At 39.1% G+C, this 17,763-nt stretch overlaps 1 protein-coding gene across 1 annotated transcript in view; it reads right to left on the bottom strand.

Annotated features, from left to right (window-relative positions):
* Positions 1 to 17,763, bottom strand: part of AMMECR1 (AMMECR nuclear protein 1) — a 114,565-nt gene that overhangs the window by 9,881 nt on the left and 86,921 nt on the right. Inside the window, 1 exon segment of the mRNA XM_032392818.1 lies at positions 12,781 to 12,895. Within this exon segment, the coding sequence (XP_032248709.1) occupies positions 12,781 to 12,895 (115 nt within the window).

The following is a 17,763-nucleotide window of genomic DNA, read 5'->3' as shown; positions in this document are numbered from 1 at the left end:
TAAGAAAAATGAAATTTCAAAAGCACAACAACTCCATTCCATTCTCCCAAATCTACAGTTGCTTTAGGTCAATGGTCCCCAAGTGGACTTTAGTACGGTGGCCCAAGGGACCTGGAGGGAGGACGTGAGACCAGGGAAACACTTTCATCCAGGAAAGAGGCTTCCTTTCAGAGCAGGTGAGTCAAGTCTTAGGCCTTGCCTCTTTCCATCTGTAGGCATGCAGAGGTCTAGAAGAGGAACAGGGGTCCACGCAAACTTCTTTTGCTGCTTCTGCCCTTAGCCTGAAATCTTCCACTTTTTCAGGGAAGAAAAAGTCCTCTGGAGAATCCATCTTGTTCTTTTCCCAGGTCTTCTTCACACGTCCATCCATTAGAGCCTGTCAGATCTTCCGAGAAGTCTGTTTTTTCTGAAAGCCTTATCTCTGTGGCTATTTCTTCTACATGATATCAGTATTCTTATGAATCTCCTTCTGCTGAAGATGCAATCAGGGCAGCTGTTTAAAAACTAACACAATAAGGCCTCCCAGACCCTGTGGGAAATGACTGTGGACAGCTGAGAAGAAATATGAGTGCTTAGCTATCAGGCCTTTCCAGGATAAAGGACATCTACTAATCTCCCGAGTGCCTGACACGGTATGGAGACGATGACAAATCTGCAACAGTTTCCATATACCGACTTTCTGATCTGTGACTTTGAAGTTGTTTTTCTTTCCCCTTCAACCATAGCAGTTCCTTCATAATTTGTTTTTAAAAATACACAGCATAAATAATCTGTGCTCCCATCACTCACTGAAGTGAATTTTGCATGTTCGACTCAATTTATCAAAAATCTGTCATGTTCAAATTGGAAAGAATTTTGGTGTTTATGAGGGCGTCTAATCAAAATTGTTGAGACGAGGAATGTTGCCCTATTTGTGAGATGAGAGTGTTAGACAAAATCAGGGGTGTTTAACTGGTATGGGGGGGCCTGGGGGCTGTGAAGTTTATCAGAATTTCAGGAGGTTTCATGCTTCAGCAGGTATGGTTTGGAAAAAGAACAACTCCCCAGGTGATTTTTATTCTAGGTTAACTAGAAAACCTCTAATAATTGGTCTAGCTCTGACAAACTGTGGCTGTGTATTGAAAAAAAAGTGATTTAGACAAATTGGAGGTAATTTAGACACATTAATCCTTTCTTCATAGGAGTGCATTGTGTTCTTTAACAAAAATATCAGAGATTTTAAAGCCTAGTAATTTAGCAATTAGAAGTGGTTATGACCAGCTGTATGGTATGTGAATAATACCTCAGTAAAGCTTATATATATATGTAAATATAAAGAAGGAGGTTAAGACCAAACTGGAAGGACATGCTGACCAAAATAAAAATTACTCATGAATAAAACTGATTGACTTTTGTATTTTCAGAAGGCCCCACCATCAAATTTAATATGACAAAAAATTATCAAAATTCTCCCATTTAGAATTAGTACATTTACAATTTTTAGTTCTTTTCTGTGTTCCTACGATTCTGAACAATTGAAAAGTACCTGCAAATGGAAATGTAAGTAGGGTGATCTCAAAGTGAGCCCTTTGGGAAAAATAACTTCTTTCATGGATTAAAAAACATACTCCACAGTGACAGAAAGCCAAAACCAGAGTGACGCATTTCTTCAACCAGTGGATTCGGGAGAATGGCAATCATGTTCTGACCAGAATCAAAGCATAATAGCTTTTTGTCACCTGTTGAGCAACAGCATTTTCCTTACTCCCAGAACCACAGACGCCACCAAGTAGTCATACTGCGCAATCAAAACAGAAGAGTGGAAAATGGCCTGCTGTGGAGAATGACCGAATCTGGCCAACCTGTGGAAATCACTGGCTTTGCAAATTAAGTCATCTCCACTGACAGGAGCACCAAAACTAATTCTGTATTGTTTGAGGGAGGAATCGGCCACAGCTGCAACTTCAAAATGTAACCCTCATGTATAATAATCGAATCCTCTCTGAGACAGAGTGGAGAATCCCTCCGCTGAGCAGCATCCCAAGAGACAAAGGCTCCAGTCGCAATTATCCGCTAGCTAGGAGATCAGCTAACCAGGGAACTGGGATTCCCTGAAGCAAACTTCTGCTAAAACGCTACCACAGTGTCGCAGTAACTTTCCATTTCTAGGGGTGGTTAAGGAAGTAGCATATGGGAAGACTATGTCACCCTACTACCTCTCACATACCCCTAACCACCACTGCCCAAAGTATGGCCAGGTAGGCAAAAACGGGAGACTTGCAGATCTAGCCTTAGGGGAGTCTGCAGGTCACTGTCAAAATTATTAGAAGGTCTGAAAAAAAAAATGCTTTCAAGGCCCATCAGCTGTGATAATATCCTTTTAATCAAGACTGTACTTTTGCTAAGCAAAGCTATAAATCAACTCGAATGGTAGTAAATTAAATGTAGGACTTATAGATAAGAGGATATGGAATTAAACAGAGCTGTATCTGTGTGTGCTGAGAGAACAGTAAGACCCGTTCAACAGATTCCTATTTCATGCTAAAAAGAAAGCCATATTTATTCTGAACCATTACATAGCGAGTGATTTTTATTAATGCTATTATACAATCTTTTGTTTTTAACATCGCCCAGAATGATTAAATATCAAGATTAATGTTAGGACCCTAAAATAGATCTTGATTATTCCGGAGTTGATTATTCAGTTTTGGGATTATGCATCCCCAGCCCCACCTTGCCCCATCCTCTTTCCTCTTGTCCATTTCTCTGTTTGCTCACTCCTCTGTCAGAGAGCATGTGGGCACACACAGAAAGAGATACATGCAAATTAATCAATTTTGCTACAAAGTAAAAGGTTTGGTAGGAGAAGAGATTATAAATAATGGCTAAAATGAAGCTTCTAGACTCTGCAGATTTCATTTGTCCTTGTTATCTGGCCCCTTGTTAGAAATGTGGCTTCATTTACAACTATTATCCTCTAATGCAGTGACTCTCAACACAGGAGCATTAAAAAAGTGGCCCTCCCACCCCATTATAACACATATCCATATTCTGCTCCTCACAACTGCACACAATTTGATATCCCCTAGTCTGTCTATAAGGCAAGTGTTCGTCCTATAAGCCACTATCAGCACTACAAAAGGGCCTCACTGTTACTTGTGAGCCTGATCAACAAGCCAACAACCTTGGGTACGCTCAAACATGAAAAGAAGTCATCTGGCTAAAAGCATCAACGAGCATAAAACGTGCTCTGGCTAAGTCAAATGGGATCCACGTTAGCCTTGGACCATTTGGATCCACAATTACCCCCACAGTCCTGACCCTTAAAACTAAATCTGCCCCTGATCACATCCTGGCCAATAAAACCAATTACCTCCCCAGGTTCATCTGTCTTAGCAAATGCCACAGCCCCAGTCCTCCCCATTAACCAAATGTTGGGTTTCCTTCGTAAAACAGTACGGCCCTAGCTCGCTCCACTGATTTTCAGTGGGTTCACCTTGAAATTTCATATGTGTGTGTGTGTACATGTATATCAGGAAGTCAAGGAATCGAAAGTGGTTTGACATGTCTTTGTTGATATTATTTGGCAAAATATGCTTTGCAATTAACAAAGCAGCCAGTCACTGGTCATTCACATAAGACTGACCTGCCAGGCTCAATATGCCAGTTCCATTGAACTGAATAAAAGGACTCTGTTCCTAATGAGAGGAGCTCAGGATATTTGGCACACCCTCTAACCTTTAGAGGCTGGCATCATAGAAGACACACATGCTCTTTCACAAAACAGCCCATGGTACCACGGACAGAACAAACACTGCATTGGACAGCCCATGGGTCTGACCCAGAGTGTGGAGTTTCTTATATTCTTGGGAGGAAACAGCCATATGTGGTATTTCTCCTAAAAGCCCCAAAGCCACAATGCAACACATTCCACTCTTTCCTTCATAGCCCCACAGAACCTTCTGCCCACCCCCCACTCAGCCTTCTGAAGACGCTGACTCTTCCTTCTCCCAGTGAAAACAAATTCGCCATAAAAGAGGAAAATATTCCAAACTTGGGCCTACTCCAAGTTTATCCTCTTGAATAATTCTCATTGGGGCAAGAAAAATTAAGATTTTAGTCATAAAGGCTGATGACAATTTGTACAGATCCTAATGAATCACTTCCCCCAATCGCAATCCTACCAAAAAGAAGAAAAGTAGACTACATACTGTCCTGACCTGCCCATCAAATCCTCAAAGTTGTGAGTTTACAACACCTCAACCCACCCACCAATTTCAGAAGTCTGAAATTTGGAAGGTGCCCATCTGATTAACAGTGCACACTTAACAATTGTTAGCACTTAACACTTCAGAATCTCGCCAAGTAATATATTTAAAAAATAGCATTGTCACAAATCACTTTTTGGGCTCAGTAATTTTTACTTCTGTCAACCTCACCAACCACAAACATGTATAATTTTTTCCCATTTAGAAAAATAGTACATGCATATTACTGCAAAAAAAAAAAAAAAAAAACCCAACATCTCCTTAGAAAGTATAAAGGGGAAAATCATGATGGCCTGCCATCCTAGGACCACCTAGAAACAACTCTTGCCTTAGTGCCTTGAAAGATCATCTCCTGAGCCAACTAGGATAACACCAAGGACTATCCTGTTGGGTTGTTTTTAGTCTGTTATCTGACCGGTGTCTATAGCTATCCTCGCTTGCAAATCTCCTTTGGGTGAGATGCTTCCAGAAACGGAAGGAAGACTAGAAAAATAAGTCAAAAAGGATAACCGAGTGCGAAGCCACCCCGTGGGCACAAGTCACCTTTTAACATATTCTACTCTGAAAACACTGCTTCGTTGTCCATGTCGGAAGCTATTTTTTCTATTGTTATTTTGGGGAAATGACTGCAAAGGCCTCCTTGACCAAAATGCATATGTACTGCTCTTCTCTCATATCCCTGCAAATGAGTCACCTTCAGCTTTAGAAATTAGTTCAGTCTCCATGGACCAATGCTTGGCTTTTGCAGGGCTTACCAAAGGGCCAATTAGTGCCAATTTTGATTCATGTAGGAGACTCAGACATCTTGTCTATCAGGAACACAAGCCTACCAATTTATTTCACAAAGGCCACCAAACAACAATCTGATAACATTTACTTTAACTGATAGCAGACACACAGCTCTACAGTACCTGAACTAGCCAATAATCACCCCCGTGAACTTTTAAAGAACTAGTTAAGATTTTAAATAAAGCATGGCTAATGACGAGGTGCTTTGAAAAGCTATGAAGCCAAACATGTTTATGTATCATGTGCAAGGAAAGAGACTGATCTTAGCTGAGGTTTTGCGGAGAACAAGTGACAGCTCAGTGTGCAATTAAGGAAAGAAAACGCAATTCTCTGTAATGATTAATTATAATGAGCATTCCTTAAAAACTGAACATCCCGAAGCTTTCCAAGGAAAGTTCAGGCAACACAGGTGACCTTTAAATAAAAAGCCCACTTTTCATCAAAAGTTAGAAAAATGCATTCCTACCATTTTTTTTAAGGGGATGAGGAAGGGAGTGAATTTACACACAAAGAAACTCAAGTTAGGAAATGTTCTTAAAACCTAGGCACGAGAATCAGTTTGCTTTTCAAAGGCTGGGGGAGAGAAACACCTCTTGGCCAACATATTCAAGGTGAAATAATGTTGTTTGTCTGATAAGAAACAGAAGAATCTTATATGGGTTAAACTGTACATGGAGTATCTGGCTCAATGTAGTTTTACTCTGTCTACAAAACAGATTTGTTCCTAAAAGGTTACATATGTGCTGCATTTATGTAAATGGATTAATTTTGAAGTCACCAGGAAGGCAGTAAAGAAACCCTAGAGTGAGTCCATCTGCAAAGCAAACTATCTTTGTCAAGTGAACAGTCACTCCCTAATTGCTTAATTTAGATTTATACATATAACGTTGACTTAAACCAGGGGATGATGCAGTAATAAAACAAGGCATTTGCTGTTTAGAATATTTTGTCTTCCTGAAGAGAATTCTTTGGTGGAAAGGGATTCTGGAATGCCCAATTTCAAAAATTGGACTGGTTTTCACCTTGGTTGCCACCTTGCCATTTTAAAAGTTAAGGACCTCTTATGACTACTCCGTGGCTAGTGGTGATTTGTTCTCTGGAAGTAAAATGAAACAGAAGCCATTTTAAAAAGGGGGAGTCACAGCATCACACTGTGTCAGCCTCCAGAGAGACCGTGGGTATTATTTAGTCCAACTTCTCCAGCGTCCTGGTGAGGAAACAGAGATCCAGGAAAGAGCAGACTATAATACAACTACTAGGGAAAGGGCTGGAAGGGTCTGTAGATTTGGGGGATGAAGCGGGGAAATGCCCTTCCGCGCCACCAAACAACACGCTGGGAGAAAAGCAGGAAGCAACTGGAGGAGGCTGGAGGACGGACTGTGCAAGCCCATTTCACCAACAGTACCAATAGCTAATGCAAATTTCCATGCGTTAAATCACCTTCTAGAAGTTACTTCACTTTGTTCGGCTTGCTTCCTCACTGGGCTTCTAATATACTGAAGTGTTGATTCACAGCAAATTCTTACTAGATGGTCAGGAAGCTTGAAGTACTCCTTTCCCCAGTGTTCCACAGCACTTGAAAAAACGTTTCTAAGTAGAGCATCAGGACAAAGACTAAATTATTGTAACGATAGTGACATCTTATACAAAAATCTCAAGGTCCTTGAGAAAATACCATGAAAAGCATTTTCCTAGATATATAAAGCCTCCTCGCCCACCCGTATATGTATTTTTTCAAAGGTCGGAATTTTTTTTTTTTTTTTTAGATTTTATTTATTTGAGAGAGAGAGTGAGAGCGAGAGAGAGCAAGAGAGAGCGCACAAGTGGTGGGGAGTGGCAGAGGCAGAGGGAGAAGCAGACTCCTGGGGGAGCCCGATGCGGGGCCCGATCCCAGGACCCCAGGATCATGACCTGAGCCGAAGGCAGATGCTTAACCGACTAAGCCACCCAGGCGCCCCAAAGGTGGGACTCTTAAGTTAGAAGAGAAGCAAAGCATCGTATATATCATAGGGAAAAATCATGAAGGGGGGTGGACTGAACATATACAACGAGAAGTCATTTCACTGGGTGAGTCATGCTAAACATCTGTGTCTGAATGGAAACTCTGTTTTCAGTGGTACATTGAGAGGAGCTAGAAAAATGTAAACCTTGAAGGGGTGAGAAGGAGATCATGACCTTCTAAAATATATGAGAGATAATGACGGTAGCCAATTTACTCATCTCATCTGTTTACGCTTGTGAAGGTTGTTACAAAAGCGCACTATTATTAACTGCAACCAAACACATCAGAAATGGAGCTGTGCTGACTCAAGAGATGTGCTTTTTAAAGTGAAGTGCAGCACCCTGAGTACCAAGAGTCTAACAAGCTCACGGACAATGACAGATGCTTGGATACTTGAGGGACAGAGCGAGACTAGGGGATTGGGGTCTAGCTCTATAGTCCAGGGATAGGTTTTTGACATCATACAAGAATCATGCTGGCCAGCCCCACCCAGCATGGGTTGATTTCATGTAAGTGTTGGGTGCTAAAAAGGAACAGTCCGTCTTAAGGCCACGATGTGTTCCCCAAGTGACAGCTGTATACACAGTTGAGATAGCAGTGATCCAGGGAGCTAGATAGAACTAAAAGTGCCTTATGGTTCGTGAAAATGTTACTGACCTATTGAAACGTGATCTAATGGTCTACTTTAGAATACAGAAAATATTTCTTCCTCATGCCTCCAAAATGATCTGGTCTCTAAAGCACAGAAATAAGAGATGCCTGACGACAATTTAGAAAATACTTTGTCTTCCAGTCAGCAGACTGCTACATGAACTCCCCGCACAAGATCACTGGTTGTATACTAGCTACATACAAGTTTGTCGACAAGCAAAAAGCTTACTCATTTATATCATCTTGCAAATGAGCAACCACGAGGTAACACACCTAGAATCACTCCTCAAGGCAAACTCTGGCTGTTGTAATGTCTTTGGTTTTATATCCTTCCAGATCTTGAAAAGCAAACATGGCTCCCACATCATGTGACTACACCAGTTCTAGCCTATAGATTATCTTAGAGGACTTCAACATACTGCAAGAGCTTTTCTTTCTGAAGCACCATGTCTGTCCATCATCCTGTCATATGGAATTAAGAGAATGCTGTCAATTGAAGAATGCACAACCACGGTCATAAGTTTTCGTGTTCAGACACAAGGCAGATCACTTCAGATATCACCCTAGGGGAACAATTTTCCTCATTTAACAGCCATTTTAGCCTTGCAGGTAAATATCTCAATTTATCAGTTAATGAATTTTTTCTCCCCCAAATCATTCAACTCTTCATCTTTCTCATACCTACCAGGGCAAGAAGTAGATCATGACGGGGGCAATGAGGAGCAATTCTTAGAAGGGTGGGGCCGGTGTTCCAATTTGTCTGTACGATCTTTGTGGATGGTTTTGCTGTTTTTAATCACGACCCAGGTTCCTTGACATGCTACCCATAGACACTCATCTTACATGTTATGATTCTTACGTTGTTGAGGAAATAAAACATGGAGCCATTACTGACCATTCTGTCAATTCAACCTTGAATTGAAACCAATGACATCCACTTGTGAAACCATTTATCAGACTTTACTCACGTTATCAAAGGGAAGCATTCTAGCCTCTAAAACAAAGTCTGATTGCTGTAAATCCTACCCTCCTATTAACTTCCACTATACAAATAGAAACATGTTACCAAAAGAGAGGTCCCGGACAGGCTCAGTTAAAAACCTTGAAGTAAAGAGAAAGACAGTAGCCAGCCCTGTGGTGGTTCACTTGTTTCCCGATCATTTGAAAATTAGGTGGCTATGACCACCGGTCACGTCCCTCATCTTCGTGACCACTGGGATGTCTGTCTTGTTACCAAAGTGACTCACCTCTATGCTTTGGGACCTCTAGACTTCGCCCTCTTCTGCTTTGATCTGGGCATTTTCGCCCTTTAATTAGGAATTCTATTGCAGTAACACGCTTCACCAGTGGGGGTCAACTCTCAAACTGTACTTCTACCAGAAAAGCCCTAGGTGAGAGGCTTCTGTTTATATCAAACATACTCGTTACTGAGCTCTACCTTAAAAATTCTCTATTAAAATTCTGTCACCATCTCCTGTTTCCCCCTGTAGCATCAACATATGCAGCGCTGTGCATTTCTGGTTAAATTTAGATACTTAGACTGAATAGGAAATTTCATTCTTGGAAGAAAAGTTCTACCTATTTGACAGTCTGAAATTTCTCAAAGTAAAATAAATGTATCCTTTCATAATATAGACTGGACCCCCCTCATAAAGGAAATTTGCAGTATGAATCATTAACTTATAATATAAAGATAAACCATAAACAAAGACTTTCCCACAATCCTTTTTTTTGTATTTTTTTATTATGTTATGTTAATCACCATACATTACATCATTAGTTTTTGATGTAGTGTTCCATGATTCATTGTTTGCGTATAATACCCAGTGCTCCATGCAGTACGTGCCCTCTTTAACACCCATCACCAGGCTAACCCATCCCCCCACCCCACCACAATCCTTTTTAATAATGACTGTACATTCAATATGATCTCCGTTACATGAACAAATAGGCATATTTATTGATACAAAGACACAGAAAAATAATTTAAAGGAATATTCCAAAATGTTAACAGTGGTTATCTCAGAACGGTGTAATTACAAACGGCTTGCCTTTCTTTATATTTTTTGAATTTTCAAAGTTTTCTTCTTCAATAAATTAGAATTACTATACTATTATGGACAATAGGTTTAAATATATATGCAGATGCATATATACCTTTTTATTGTGGTAAAATACACATCATGTAAAATTTACCATTTTAACCCTTTGAAAGTGTACAATTCAGTGGCATCAAGTACATTCACAGTGTCATACAACATCCAGTTCCGTAATTTTTTCCTCACCCTAAATGGAAACCCTGGACCCATTAAAAGCCATCACTTCTCAGTCAGCCCCTGCCCCAACCCCTGGCTCCCACTAACACACTATCTCTGTGGATGTGCTCATTCTGCATATTTCGTATAAACAGAATCATATAGTATGTAGCCTTTTGTGCTTGGCTTCTTCCACTTAGCATAATGTTTTCAAGGTTCATCCATGTCACTACTTCATTTCTTTCTGTGGCTGATTAATATTCCATTGTATGGAGATCCCAAATTTGGTTTATCCATTTATCTGTTGATAGGCATTTGGGTTGTTTCTACCTTTGGGCTATTATGAATAGTGCTGCTATAAACATTTGTGTACAGCTTTTTGTTTCAGCATCTGTTTTCATTTCTTTGGGGTATATACCTAGGAGTGGAAATGCCTTGACATATACTTTAAAAAATAATGTTTTTAATTCTACTTTGGCATTCTGTGTTTCAAGTAACCAATGCTTTTTCAGAATTATTAAGGATGACCCTATCACATCATCCCCACAATAATACCATTCCATTTGTAATCACTGACTATGGTATATTTTTTTTTAAGCCCAAATCACATTCTTGTACTTAAAAAAAATCCAATTTTCAGTCTTACTCTTTGGGGACAAATTTCCTTATGCTAAATACTTCCAACTATGACGAACTAACTGAAAAGGACAGTCTTTCCCTCTTAGCATAGCCATTCTAGCAGGACCTAAAATTCACTTTCAAATACTTATATGTTAAAAGCACAAACATATATTTATGTTTGCAGAAAGCATCACTTTCTGGTTAAAGTTACACCAATAGACACCAATATCTAAGCCTCGAGGAACGTATTAAATATACAATATGTAAGGTATGAGGGTTACTTTTAGCTGTAGACAGTGCTTGAAGTGGGCTAAAGGAGATGATAGTGGTGTACTCTGTGCTTCCCCATATTTATTGAACTACTATTGGATCCTCCCATTTTTCCTCCCCTCCAAATACATGCGTGCATATTTATGAAATATACATTCATGTACGTGCCACACATGCTCACACCTGTGCATGTGCAAAACCCCCCCCACAACTGTACTTCCACCTCAGTGGTGGCAAGCAAGAGTAGGTGTGTTTTGTAGCTCAGTCATCCCTAGATTTCAGGCTTCAACCCTGTTATCGCTCCCCCTACCCCCCCCCCACACACGCAGGGCACTCTGCAATTCAGAAAGCAGAAATAAAATTCTAGCTAAAGAAGAGGAAGCAGTAGCCTTAAAACATTAAAAGAACCACCCACATTTTAATATTGGTTAATAAGGAAGGGATATAATTTGGGATCATTTAAAAATACTGAGGAATGTTCCTATGATATGGGTAGACTTCTCTTTAAGAAAAATTCAAATAGGAACAATGAACTTACAGAAAGCAATCAGGAAATTTTAATTCTGTGAAAGGTTTTACCCAATCCAACTTTGCTAGGTTCAACACTATTGATTAATTTTATTTTTCCCATTACAAAACATCCCCGAATGCTTTCATATTCTGATAATACTCCAAAAAACCCAACGCACTCCAAAACTCAGAAAGAACTCTTTTATCCTACTCTCTACGGAATGTTTTTTTTTTTTTATATAAAGCTCTGGCCTAACAACAATAATTTATATCATAGGGATTTTTTTCCAATGAAGGTTAAGAACTTTAGAAATGTCTTATTCTGTATGTGGAAAACTGAATGGCAGTGGAATAAGTTGTCCAAAGTCTCACAAGGAAACAGAGCAAATCCCAAACTAAAATTCAAGTCCAATTAATTATCAAGACAGTGATCTGTCCACAAGGCAGAATACCTCAGTTACCATGGGATGTGGTCATTCTAAAAAGTCAGTAGAATTAAAACATATTATACCATAAAGATCTAGTCATGTCATTTATGAGTGTTTATGTGAGAGAATGCTAAGTGCATCACTGAATTCCCATTGTTTCATTCTTGTGGTACTTATTTCTTTATGCTTGGTGTATACTTCTTTTCTCTGCCATTAGACTGAGAGGTGCTTTATGGTGGGGACCAAATCTTAGGACTCTTGTATATGTAGCAACAGTGCCTTGAACACAGGAGGCATTCAATAATGTGTGCACGATTGTGTGTGAAATTTCATAGACATACACTCAACTGTCTTCTCGCAACGAGCAAAACAAATCATGGTGAGAACCTCTGAACTTCCTTAGAAACCCAACCCCACACACTAAAGAATAAAAAATAAGATCAATCTAGGCTACCTCGAACATGACAATGCTCAGAGATCACTGAGATATAACCTTAATATTATTTGTTAGAGTGTTTAAGTGCATAAAGTAAGGTAGCCAAGAATGAATTAACATGATTTAACTGTAGTTAACCGACACCCTGTTTTGTATCCACATGCTGATTTCCCCAACTGGTGTATTATCCTCACTCTTTGGCTCCTTGCTTCCAAGAAGTTTCCTCTGACCACCTAACTGCTGGGTGGCGGTTACACCGAAGTACATCAGAATGGAAATAAGAGGAAAAATAAATTCCAATCAGTCCTTCCTACTACTTATTAACAGCTTTTATGAGGTGCTGTGGTAAAGTAATCAGACAAAAATAAACAGCCAATTCAGTATGGGGATTAAAACGACACATGGCGCTTTGCCTTAAAACAAAACAAAAACAACTCCTTCATTGATATCTCATTGATCAACTGTGAGGTTTATTTATCCACCTTACTCTCCACCTCCACTACAATAGAGAACGGGCTGAAAGAGTCAGGAGTTACCTTCATTTTTCTTTCAAACATTTCTATAGTCTTACCTCCCAGTCCAAATAATCACAGACATCTTCAAAGTTAGTGAGCAGAGACACTGAGCAGAACAGCCGTGGCAACTCGTCCCTTGTCATTGGGGGAAAACGGCTATCTTTAAGGGCACTGTTGAAAACAAAGCAAATATTAAAGCAACCACTAGATATGAAAAAGTCCTAATTTCAAAGTCATTTGAAAAAGGTAAGAGATTGGGGTGCCTGGGTGGCTCAGATGGTTAAGCGTCTGCCTTCGGCTCAGGTCATGATTCCAGGGTCCTGGGATCGAGCCCCACGTCAGGCTCCTGGCTCAGCAGGGAGCCTGCTTCTCCCTCTCCCTCTGTCTCCCCCCCTGCTCATGCTCTCTCTCTCCCTCTGTATCTCTGTGTCTCAAATGAATAAATAAAAAATCTTAAAAAAAAAGAAAAAGGTAAGAGAATTAAAAAAAGTAAGGTGCCAAAGGCACCAATAACCTTCAAATGTATTCAAAGGCCCCAAAGATTTTAGGAGTCATTTTTTTCATTCAATAGACTATTTATTAGCCAATCCTGTGACCAACTGTAAAGAGCAAATGATCAATTATATTTCCTGTACAGTCATTTCCTGGTCTACTTCCCTGTTACTTACAGAATCTGAGACTACTTTTACTTTACTTTTGAGAAGAATAAAAGCCAGACTAGTGGAAATTTGTGGGAAGATTTCTAGATCTAGGGCTGATGGAAAAAAAAAATGTATATAGTTAAAAAAAAAAGTTCATATTAGGTTGGCCATTTACCACAGAATAGCACTCAGAGTTCAAAAAAGATCAAAATTTCATTTTCTTCAAGCAAAGGAAATCAAAGAAAATTAAAATAATCATGCAAATTACAGACTAAAAATACAAGGATTTCAGGCCCCCTATAAAGGATAATTCAAGATATGACTCAAAAATTGTGAAAGTACAGGAAATTGGGCTAATCTAGGAAATAAAAGTATGATTAGGAGACCATTAATCACATCAATGGATTTCTGAGTACATCAACTCTGATTGGACCCTGTAATCAAGGGTAATATACTACAGTGCCGAATTCTAGAAAAACCCTTACTATAAAGGACAAAGATGTTGGAAGACCATAATTCTTCCTGCAATAGAAGAACAGAAAGAAAATACGCAGACACACACACACACACACACACACTCACATACAGAGGCACTGTGTGTTTCTTGTACTTTTCAAAGAAACCACTTCCTAGTCAAGAAAAACAAACATACCTCTGATTACACTTTATACTAATGGCATTGCTGGCATTTGCGCCATCGATCTTCAAATTCAAACGTCCTATACAGCAGCCAGGCTTAGAAACTATTTTCATAGATTAATCCTTAGAAGGTACAGAATTAGAGCCTACAAACTGCTTGGGTTATAACAAAGTTCCATGGCCCTTAGAAATCATTTAATTCCTTTTTCAGTGACTTCCTCATTGCTGGAGTTTTGTTTGTTTGTTTGTTTTCATTTTTCCATCTCTTACTTTGCATTCTGAAACTCACTTAATGTATTATACAAACAAAACCACTATGTTTGTGAGTGTTTTCAATGCATTTGGGTGCTCGCTCAGTCCTACTACACAAAGGAAAATGCTTATAGAAAGATATGTTCTTTTTTTTTTTTTTTTTTAAAGATTTTATTTATTTATTTGAGAGAGAGAATGAGATAGAGAGAGCATGAAAGGGGGAGGGTCAGAGGGAGAAGCAGACTCCCTGCCGAGCAGGGAGCCCGATGCGGGACTCGATCCCGGGACTCCAGGATCATGACCTGAGCCGAAGGCAGTCGCTTAACCAACTGAGCCACCCAGGCGCCCCTAGAAAGATATGTTCTATATAAAGTATAGATTTTTTTTCCCATTCAAGTAGCCAAGATTAACCAAGAAAATCAGGACATCTGTGATAATTTATACTCTGAGAACAGCATTTCACTGTTTTATAATTTAACAACATAAATTTTCCTACAGTTTGGCCTCTTTTATTTTCCTACTGGCAAATAAAGTTTCATAAAGCATTTTCAAGTTCTCCTTCAAAGCCAAGATAAAGACATATATGTGTGTGTATAACCAACACCCTCTCTCCTAACAAACACACATACTGAACAGAAGTTCTAAAACATAGAAGAATCTCATGCATAAAAACCAAAAGGTCGATCACACTTCCCATCTTCTTGCTAAAAAGAAAAAGAGAGAGAGGGGGGAAAAGCCTTATACATTGGAATAATGTAAAATACGATTTTCTTAGGATTATAGATTTTTTTTATTATGGTAAAATATACACAACATAAAATTTACTGTTTTAACTATTTTTAAGTGTACAGTTCTGTGTGATTAAGTATGTTCACGTTGCACAACCACCACCAGCATCCATCTCCAGAACTTTTACCATCTTGCCCAAATGAAACACAGCACCCATTCAATACTAACTACTCACTTTTCCTTCCTTCCAGCCCCCGGCCAAAAAATGTAACTTACATACACTTTTCCAATTTCAAGTAATTAGAATAGTATAGTCGCTAACGTTTTTGCTATATAACAGCTTATGGAGACAGAATTCACAAACCAATAAAATTCATCCATTAATGTATCCAATTGAACAGCTTTTAGTATATTCACAGAGTTATACAACCATCGCCACTATCCAATTTGAAAACATTTTGTCACGCCAAAAAGAAGCCCCGTACCCATTAGCAGCTAGTCTCCATTCTTCCCTCCCCCCAGCTCCTGGCAAGCGTGAATCCACTTTCTGTCTATGGTCTTGCCTATTCTAGATATTTCATATAAGTGGGGCCTTCTGTGTCTGGCTTTTTATCATAATGTTTTGGAGGTTTCATCCATGCTGTAGCACGTACCAATGCCTCATCTTTTCAACTGCCTAATCATATTTCAATTGTGTGTCTTTATCAGATTTTGTGATCTGTTGATCTATTGAGAAACATTTGGGCTGTTTCCACTTTGGGGCTACTATAAATAATGCTGCTATAAACATGCATGTATGAGTTTCTGGGTGGACATAGGTTTTCGTTTCTTTTGGGTATAGATACATAAGAGTGGAATTGCTGGGTCATATGGTAATTCTATGTTTAACTGTTTCAGGAACTGACAAACTGTTTCCCACAGTGGCTGTACCTTTAATTGCCACCGGCAACGTGTGAGGGTTCCAATTTCCCCATATACTTACCAACCCTTGTTATTGTCTGCCTTTTTAATTATAGTGCTAGACCTCCTTTAATGAAGAGATCTGTAAAAATCTCTCTCTAGCTTTTACAGTCAAACAACACACATCCTGAAGTTGCCATACAGTTAATTTCTCAACACTCTGAGGCAAGTTATTTTGTTTACTTTTTTTCCTAGCAAGCCAATGAAAGGTAAATTTTAGCTTAGTGCAATTCAAACTATTTCAAATCAATGAGATCCTCAAGTACCCAAAATATAACTCCCATGATATGGAGCCTTATTGCTCAATCATTCTGGGTTTAAAAAAAAAAAAGGTTAGAACAATGAGTAAGTGGGAGAATACAAGCACGGCTAATAAGAGAAACTGACAATCATGCCTCACCGTACCAGGACTCAAATGTATTAAGTTCAAAACTGAAATAGTGAAGGTACATTAGTCATGATGGAAACAGTCTGATTTTACAGAAACAGTCATTCAAACAAGACACTTAATTCTGGCTTTTTTTTTTTTTTGTAACTCTAAGTAACTTTTCATTAAATTCATGAGCATAGAAAAATTCCCAAAGGTAGGAAGCCCTCAGTATTTCTGAATGCAAATTCCTAGGGAAAAGAACTAGCAATGAAAGCCTAGCAAGGATTTAAGAGATTATAAAAAAGACAAAAAATGCAGCTGGAGACTGACCTCAGAGCTGCTAGGCTGGTGTGGATAGCTGATAAACAAGAGGATTCAGCCTCCCTTAGCCCTGCTTTCTTTAGCATATAGAATACGCAGTGTGGAAGATGAAACTTTAGAGGGGCTATGCCATCCGGAGTTGGGCAGTGACTTGCTTGAGATGACCCAGCAAGTTAGTGACGCAGGTGGAGACACAACCCCGATTATCTGACTCAAGTCCAAAATACTTTCTAGGAGCCACACTTTAGTTGCCACTTTTGGATGGATTTGTATTATTTTTTTTAATTATTTTTAAATTAAATGCTTGCCTCACTTGGCAATTCTGATCTCATTCCTCTAGTGCCTCTGCCTAAAGAAGATAAATAATAATTTAATAGCATTCATTAGTAGCCAAAGGGTAAACAGAGCTAGACTTCCTGTCTACTGGAAATCTGCAGGAGCAAAAAAGATTTTAAAATATTAATATTGTCCATGGAAAACATTTTATACCAAAGTAGTGTCTGGCACTTTACATTCTATGCAGGCTAAGAAACTGACAAACAAGGAGATCTTGTAATAAATTCATATGAAGTTCTCTTTGCTACAATAGGAAGCCATTTTCTAATGTTTAAATATTGCTGAAGGGGGGGCACCTGGGTGGCTCAGTAAGTTGAGTGTCCAACTCTCAATTTCCGCTCAGGTCATGATCTCAGGGCAGTGGGATCGAGCCCCGTGTCAGGCTTTATACTCAGTGGGGAGTCTGCTTGGGATTCTCTCCCTCCTTCTCCCTCTGCCCCTCCACCCTCTAAAAAATAATATAAATAAATAAGTGAATATTGCTAGGGGGGAAAAAAACCCACTTATATACAAAACCAGCCAGCTGCTCCATCACCCATGTGATGGATGGGTAAGGTTTAAACAACAGTCTAATTCACATATCAAATTCAAATATATTCAATTCAAATTGGCATCTCACCAAGAATATATTTTACCTAATTGAGAAGCAGCATTAACATCTGTCGAAGTTAATATCTAATGTTAAATAGCACTTTAATGAAAATGAACATTTAAAAAAAGGAATTAAGAGTTTAGCTATCAAAGAATCAAAGTTTGTGACAGTGCCTGGAAACTATGAGGGGGAAAAAAGA

The sequence above is a fragment of the Phoca vitulina genome, unplaced genomic scaffold (genome assembly GCF_004348235.1).
Source record: "Phoca vitulina isolate PV1807 unplaced genomic scaffold, GSC_HSeal_1.0 scaffold69, whole genome shotgun sequence".
NCBI lineage: Eukaryota > Metazoa > Chordata > Mammalia > Carnivora > Phocidae > Phoca > Phoca vitulina.
This window is presented reverse-complemented; position numbering and strand designations above follow the sequence as displayed.